At 41.2% G+C, this 8145-nt stretch overlaps 1 protein-coding gene across 2 annotated transcripts in view; it reads left to right on the forward strand.

Moving 5' to 3' along the window:
* PLXDC2 (plexin domain containing 2) overlaps positions 1-8145 on the forward strand; it is a 424228-nt gene that overhangs the window by 357495 nt on the left and 58588 nt on the right. For both annotated transcript variants that reach the window (XM_025199724.1, XM_025199723.1), the window contains exons 10-12: positions 1151-1211; positions 5012-5165; positions 7366-7404. In XM_025199724.1, coding sequence (XP_025055509.1) covers positions 1151-1211; positions 5012-5165; positions 7366-7404 — 254 coding nt within the window. The remainder of the gene's footprint in view (positions 1-1150; positions 1212-5011; positions 5166-7365; positions 7405-8145) is intronic.

Below are 8145 nucleotides of genomic sequence, written 5' to 3' on the forward strand. Positions count from 1 at the left end.
TTTAAGAATCGCAACATTTTTTTAAAAAAAAAACTGTTGCAGAGGCTCCCCAAACTGTGAGTGGCATGGTAGTCAATTAACCCAATTGTGTTGATTTTAGACAGAAGCTTTGCACCTTTAATGATTAAGAATTGAATAATACCATCAAAATAGAGCTAATTGGAAAGTAGTTCAGATTGCCTATGTTGTTACATAGTCTAAAAAACGTGGACAAAACACATCACTAAACTCTTATTCTTAGACTGCCTTCAGCACAGGTTGGAGATGCCAAATAGATCAGAGTTTCACCTCTTGTAGTCTTTGCCTTGAATTATAGCACTTCTAATTTTGTCCTTTTTTACTGACATTTCTGTGTTCCATTGCACTCAACCTGTGCTCATTCATACCAGGCACATCATCATGAAGTGCAACAAAGTGCAACGTAGATCTGTTATGAGTCAACTGGGAGCAATTTTTTTCTAAGCAGTATGTGGAAATTTAGCCATTTGCTTGCTATTTAAATAATACTTTGCATTTCTATATCACCTTCTGTCTAGGACTCTCCAAGTGCTTTATAGATATTAAATGAACACTCCTGTGAGGTACGGCGGTCCAGGGGAATCATTAAATTAAAATATTACAAGCTGCTTTGAAAATGTCCTCATTATATATTGCAAATTAGAAAGAATTTTTTAAAGCAGGTTATTAACCTCAGTTAATTTGGTAAGAAATGTGTGTAGCCTAACTTTTTTGCAGCTAGTAAAGAGACTGGAGCAGCTATGCTGTATTTGCATATTGCACATTGAGGCTGTCAGAGAGGTTATCATCTAAATAACCATAATCATGGGGGGCTTTATTTTTTTTACAAACTAAGAAGGAGGCTAGGCAGAATGAATTACAATAATTTAAGACTATATACTTGAGATCAAATTTAAGCCCATGCTATATGATGCAGCAAAGCATCAAAAGGAATGGATACACTGATCTGAAATGTGTGAAAAGATTTAATCCTATTTTAATCAACAAGTCTTTTTGAATAAAGTTAAAACTGCAAATATTTTACATTTTAAAGTAAATAACTTCATTAATGATTCTCTCTTCCTCTTCCCTCTCTGCCCTCCCCCCTTTCTGTTTCCATGTGGACGGCTTCTGTTTCTTTCCTCATTTTAAGATGTTCCAGCGGATTTGATCGTCACCGGCAAGACTGGGTAGACAGTGGCTGCCCTGAAGAGGTATGTAGCTTTTTGCAACTTCAGCTTTATCACTAGAGGCTGCTGATATAATTATGATGGCTTTGATTACAATCTCCAGTTTATTAAGAAGGGTTTCTCAAGGCTAAATTTATGCTATAATCATCCATATATATCAATTAAAATTGTGAGTAGGTTTATATTAAAAAAGCTTACTGAGCAATGGCATTATTTGTTTGAAGGTAAAAATGGGCATTACGTGAATTTCTTATTGCCAGGGAAGTGCACTAATTCCAGAAACGAAAAGACATTACTCTGATTAATCTAGGACTAAGAATCTGATCAGGGATGGCCACAGTCCTTGTAAGAGGCTGGCCTTGAGTCAGCTCTGCCTTTCCTCTTCCCCATTTCAGCCACATGAGAAGAGACTCATGGGAGTATATTTTAAAGAATAGCACCATCGAGAAACACAAGCCCTGGAGTCCTTGATGCCAGGATTCTTCATGAATTGGACAGTCATTCATTAAACAGAAATATTAATGCTTGTCACTTGAACCTGGGTCTTCCCCTTCTTGGGGGGGGGGGGGGGGGGGGGGGCGGGTCAGGCTCCCTCTTGCATTTTCTCTTTCAAGTGCCAAGAATCGTACACATTTGACAGCTCTGTGGGCCAGCCTCACTTGCCCCTGCTCAGATTAGCCTCCAGCCTGAGGCACTCTCCTAGGAATCAGGAGCTATATGTTTGAACTTTGTGAATTCTCTAAATACTAAGTTATTGGCCAAAAGGTAGGCAACCACCATGACATTCCCCTGAAGCTCAAGAATGACTTTGATCTTAAGGTGTTGTCCTTAGGTTGCCAATGTAAATCAGACATTGGACATCTTTTGTGAATGTATACAAATTAGTGAGTTCAGCAGAGTTTATCAAAATTATGATCCGGCACCACTCTGGATTATAATGAAGCCATGACTTATGCATCTGGGTGCTTGATCTGGATTCTTTGAGTAGGCACAGAAGCCTAAGTTCAATCAAAATGAATGATATGCCTGAATAATTTTGGAACTGCTGGACTTGGTCGGTATGTATTGTTTTTTGTGACCTAAATTCCACCCTAGGCTCATTTAGGCAACTACAAAAAAACTATTTGGATCTGGCATTGGCTATTGTTGTTTTTTTTTAACTATTAGATGGCCAGTTCTTCTTTGGAAAGGAACAGCCTTTAAAAAAATTAAAAAGAAGGCAGGAGGCTTGTATTATGTGGGACCACTGCCTTCTGGAGAAGAGGAGGCCACAAAGTGAGCCCAAAACAGTTCATTTTGAAATCAGATCTATTAATATATTAAGTTGTTGTTACCCCTTTCCCAGTGGCCTTATTTTAGGGTTTTTTTTCATATGGGGATTTGATGCCTGTGAGCTGCAGCTACTTTTCCTTTTTGGTTGTAAGGACCAAATTTTGTCTCTAGCTGCAATAACAATGTACAGCGGCAGCAAGCTGTTCCTCATGGCAAGATAGAACTCCAAATGTCTGTTTAGAAAAGTACATTTGACTTTCTTCTCAGTAGCACATACCAGATGCATTGACATTGGTCCAAAGTGGTACAAGTGTTTTTAAAATGGAGTTTTCTGTATAGTTCTAACTGTAGTGTAATTCCTGTGGGCTATTAGCTTGATATAAAGACTTAACATTTTCAAGCTGCCTACCTGGCCATAGGGTTGTCCTACAGCTTTAAAGCTGTAGTGGTCTACAGCTTATTATCTTTTCAAGAAGATAAAAAGGCAGCTTCTTCTTGGTGCTCAGCAAAGGATTAATTATGAAACATAAATATATAACGTAATCTTAAACATGCACAAAAGGATGAAGCATGAAGTTTCTTCTTGTAAAACTACCTTCCTGCATTGCTTATCCTGAGTCAAATTCTGCCTATAATTGCATGAGTTAAAATTGGCTCTCAACTCACAAATGGAACCAGGCCCACTAGGACTGGACTGTAGTATTTAGCAAGTCTCAGACCTGTGCAGGGAATAGCAAAATACCTCCACACTGCATGGGGAACTCAAAGACTTCATTTGCTTTTCTGAATTCAGAGGTTATTTAGCTGCTTCATTTCCAGACAGGATGCAACTAATCCCCCTTGCATGCCTATCCACTCCTGCTAGATAGGGACCTCTCCCTCTTTGCAGAGATTTGGGCTAGCTATATGGAACCTTTGCTGTGTTGGAAACAAGGACTGTCTTCATTAATATCTAAAGGAAGGGGATTGAGATACTTATGTCCTTCCCTTCACTTGGGCAACCGTAGATGATATACTCTTATTGTCGCCATGTGTTCAAATAAACATGTGTCAAGGATACAACTGGGATGTAGGCAGTTGGGGCTAGACCTCTCTAGGGTCCCAATCCAGGGGATCAGGAACAGACAAGGTCAGAGAAGCAAGGATCCCAATGAGAGACAGGGGAGCAGGAGGCCAATATCTGAAAGGACCAGGACATAGGCTATCACCTTGGGTAGAACCACAAGCTTTGTGAGGGGTTGCTGTCAGACAGGGAAGCAGGGATCCAACCCAGAGTCCCCAGCCAGGGAGCCCAGAGCAGGCAGCTTTAGCTGCATGGAAACAAGATGTGGGTGATTACCAAGCTAAGCCAAGAGCTAGCTGTCAGAGAGCAGGGGCCTGGCCTGTAGCCTGCAACACAAGAGGTTAGCAGGCAGAAACAAGGAGCAAGGGCCAGAAAACCAACAAGCAGGACCGAAAGACCAGGAAACCAGAACAAACAGGTAGGACACAGGACTAAGTAACTAGGAATCAAACGTAGGAAATGAACAAGGCATTAGAAGCCCAAGGATAGACCTCTTGAGTATCCTGCTGGGCTCTGAAAGCTTATGCAGAAAGCCACGCCATGCAGGAAACTGGGGGTAGTGAAGGCCCACTGGCAGCAAGGCCCACTTAGTAACCAGGTGTAAGTGGCCACGCTTTAGCCTGCTTGCTGTCCTAAGAGCATGTACCATTATTAAAAATGCTTAAGAGCATGTAACATTATCAAAAACATTACTTACATTACTTACTTAGGTTTGAATTTGAGTGGTTTATTCTGTTTTCTGATCGTCTCTTCATACTGATTCTTTCAATTTAAATGTCTACTCTTAAAGTAAGGGAGCTGGGATTTGAAGGGAAAAGGTGGAGAAAATAGTTTTTGAGCAGTTGGCTTTGAGGGGGTTTATCTTATATTTTCCTTTGTGTTTTATAATTTCTTTTCTATAATAAAAGGGGAAGAGGGGCCAGTGGCATAATTGTGCATGGTAAAATATGCCTCAAAAGCCATGAGATGTAGACTTCCAAATCCAATGTATACATGTGCATACAGCATCATCTTTTTTGGTCGTTTCACAAACAAAACGTAATGAGTTTAAAACTGGCACACTTTACCTTGTGTATACAACTATAGTCTATAGACAGATATGAATTTGACTTGGACATATTTCATGGTACCCAAAAAAACAAACTATGGATGTATGTATTTCAGTTAAAATTGCAATAATGCAGCACCTTTCTACTGATGAACTGAGAAATTTAAACACAGGTGTCAGTAAGAATGTACATTTGGTTTCCAGAGCCCTTGCAGACTTGTTATTAAGAACTTAAGCATTGTGAAATATGTGTTCAGTGAAATATATTGTTCTACCAAACCCTCTGAAAAATACTTCGCTAAAAAAATTCTCCACAAATTTCTTGATTTAAGCTTTCCATTTTCTTCCTACACTGACAGTTTCTCCATGCTCTGCCTCTAAGCTATGACAAATAGTTTCTCCTGAAGACTCATTTTCTTCTTTCTTGGTGTTTCTCAATAGTCAAAAGATAAGATTTGTGAAAAGAACATAGGCACAACTGAGATACTGCCTCACACTACCACTGCCATGCAACCAACCACTACGAAGTTCAGAGTTTTAACCACCACCAGAGGATCCACAGCATCCCATCTACCAACAAGCCTGCCCACAGAAGGTAGCTTATCAGACAGTGCTTTAGTCTTATCATGGAGAATTGTATTATTTGCATCTTTAAGGAGAAAACACAACTTCTTTACAGCACATAAGTCCTAATTTCTGGGTTGGTGTTTTTGTTTTGCTCAGCGGGAGAAGACTTTAAAAGAAAGTGACATCTTAGCTTATCTCCAAAAATCAAGCTGTAATAGCAATAAGAACCAATGCCCCAACGTTTTTTTGAAAGACGAGGAACAAACTCTGCACCAAAGAGTTCTCCAAAGAACTCTGCCCTTCATGTTCCGGCTGCCACGTCATCAACCAGATGGGCTTTTTTCCGAGTGAAGAAATTCTGCCTCCATTGTCCTCATTTGGAATGCAGGCAGAAGTATGTTTCAAATGCCTTTTAAATGTTTCAGAGGGCCAGCTGTACAGATGTTCATGCCCTTGAAATGTTCCAAAACCAGCTGAAGCACTCCAGAGCAGTACCCATTTGATTTGTTTTGAAGTACTTCACTGCTCCATGTGCATGTAGATTGTAAAAGACATGACACAAAACCCCAGGGAACCTCTGGGTCCTCCAACACCCCAAAGTGCTCCCTTCTTTCCTTCCCTTCACCCCCCAATGCACATACATACTTGTCTGGAGCTGGATAAACTCCTTCCATCTTCCCCCATGATACCACTGGAATGAAAAAAGAGGCACGTGATCTTTCTCTCTGCCCCACATTCCCCTGGCCACTGCTGTGCCCTTCATTCCCAGTACAAGGAGCAGTTCTCTAGCTTTCTAGCACTAAACCAGAGCCAGAGCTTGGATTTCAGCTGTCCAGTCCTCAGTCCCCAAGTACCTTTCCTTCTCCAGCTCTGAGTGCAGAGGTGGGAGGAGGGGAGGCGTTTAGGTTGAGTATTTTGGTTCTGACAGATGAGGTGCTCTCAGAAAAAAACTTTTCAGAAGTTACTTTTGCTCACACCCTTGGGAGTCCCTCACAGCTGCAAAAAGGTAGGCAGGCATGCTATATTGCTCTGGATACTGTTTAGATATATGATCTGTCTCGGACAACTTCAGTTATAAAGTTTGGAGATTTCAAGTGCTCAGTTTAGCTGAAAAAATTCAGGCCATATGAACCTGGATCAATGAAGAAACTTCTATTATTGTGGGTCAGGCACCCAGGGTCTAATGTTGGCCATCTGAAAATAACAGACACAACATTAAAATTCTTTTTAAAGTTTCACCCTGGCCTTTTGTCCCAATGAGTTCGTACTCTTGTTTTCCATTAGTATGCACTCTCCTCAAATATTTTCTTTAAAATTTCACACCAAAGTGACTGAGTCAGTGACAATGAAGGGACCCTCATCTTAGAATCGAGTACTAGGCTGTGGAGGAGGCAGCTGTTGTGTCTTGGGCTCCAGGGTTGGGCTCATAGGCACAGCCACTGCCTGCAACCTCCCCACACCTGTGCACCCCTCCATCTCCTCCCTGCAGCCACCCCACCCCCCTCCAAATGCAGCCTCTGTTTTCATACCCTTGCTCCATGGCAAGCTTCATGCACACTGCAGCCTGGAGCACTGAGTAGAGCCTCAGCCCAACCCTGACAGTGGTGCACAGCTGCTATGGAGGTTGGGTTAGGATTATCCTTAGTGCCCCAGGCTAAAATGAGGATAGAGCTTGACAGTGCAAAGCAAGGGTAAGGGAGGAGGGAGGGAACAGCAGGGGCTGGGGGAGGACGTGGAGGGGGAGCAAAGGCTGCAGGAGGACAGGCAGGGGACAGAGGTGGCAGTGGGCAGGTACAAGCAGCGGGCAAAGTACTTGAACTCTCCACAACACCTGCCACCCCACAGCAGCAGGGGTGAATTAAAGATGACTCTTCAATAATTAGATTATGTACATGGGAGATTAAAACAAATTTATAAGTTTTCCTTCTATAGAATATAATAATTTGGGGGCAGGTCACCTTATATTCAGGATCAGCATAGATTCAAGTAAATACAGTAGTTTGTATTGTGATATCCTTTAACATGGAATCATAAAATTATGGAAAATTAGGGTTGGAAAGGACCTCAGGTTGTTACAACTGCCTGTACCCACTGTGAGTAATACTATCTCAGACTGATCCTGCTGAGTAAATACCAAATCATCTTCTCTTAACGTAGAAGATCATTCTTAAGGATATTTAAGACTAAATAAATTTGCCTGCTTTACTGACTCTGAATTTCCTTTCTAGATGATACCAAGATAGCTTTGCACCTAAAGGATAATGGAGGTAAGCATGTGTGTGTGTAAAAACAGTGTCAGTAGGTTACATAACTACAGCTTGCTGAACGTGACTAATGTAATTCAGCAAGTAGAAATATCTTGTACCAGGCCCCCAAAAGACTTTAATTATCCACATCTCTGTGGCAGCACCAAGGCAAACAGGCTATGCAACTACTTAGCAAATAAATTGTTTACAACTGTCTGTTATAGATCATTAGTGAATCAGTAGGCAAAAATAAATGTAATGTCTAACAATTGATGTCTTCAATTCAAAGGTCATTATCTTTAGGCCAAACAGGGGATGGTAGATTTAAATAATAATATTTGTATAAGTCATGGCATGATATATTATATATAAAGTACAGTATCTGTATCTCTGGAGTCCCTTGTGTTTCAGTGATACAATTCTTGTCTACCACACAAGAGACCTGGGTTCAGTTCCCAGACACTTATACATCTACAGCCATGACCAGACATTTGGACTCCTCCTGGTCTTTGGATTCTGTCTCAGTGGCCTAAAGGGAGGATGGAAGGTCTGTGCACAGCCTCCACTCCTCCAAAAATTCCTGCCCAGGCATATGCACTGAAGGTCTGTGTGGCCCTCATGCCTACACCATGATTCAGGAGGATCAACAGTTGCCACGATCTGTATCTGCATGAACATGGATGACTGTATTTATCCATATACATATTCTTATTATAAAAATAATATCATACTGCATTACTGACAAAGATCCCTGTTCTCTGA

This window comes from Alligator sinensis, unplaced genomic scaffold, assembly GCF_000455745.1.
Source record: "Alligator sinensis unplaced genomic scaffold, ASM45574v1 scaffold221_1, whole genome shotgun sequence".
Lineage (NCBI taxonomy): Eukaryota > Metazoa > Chordata > Crocodylia > Alligatoridae > Alligator > Alligator sinensis.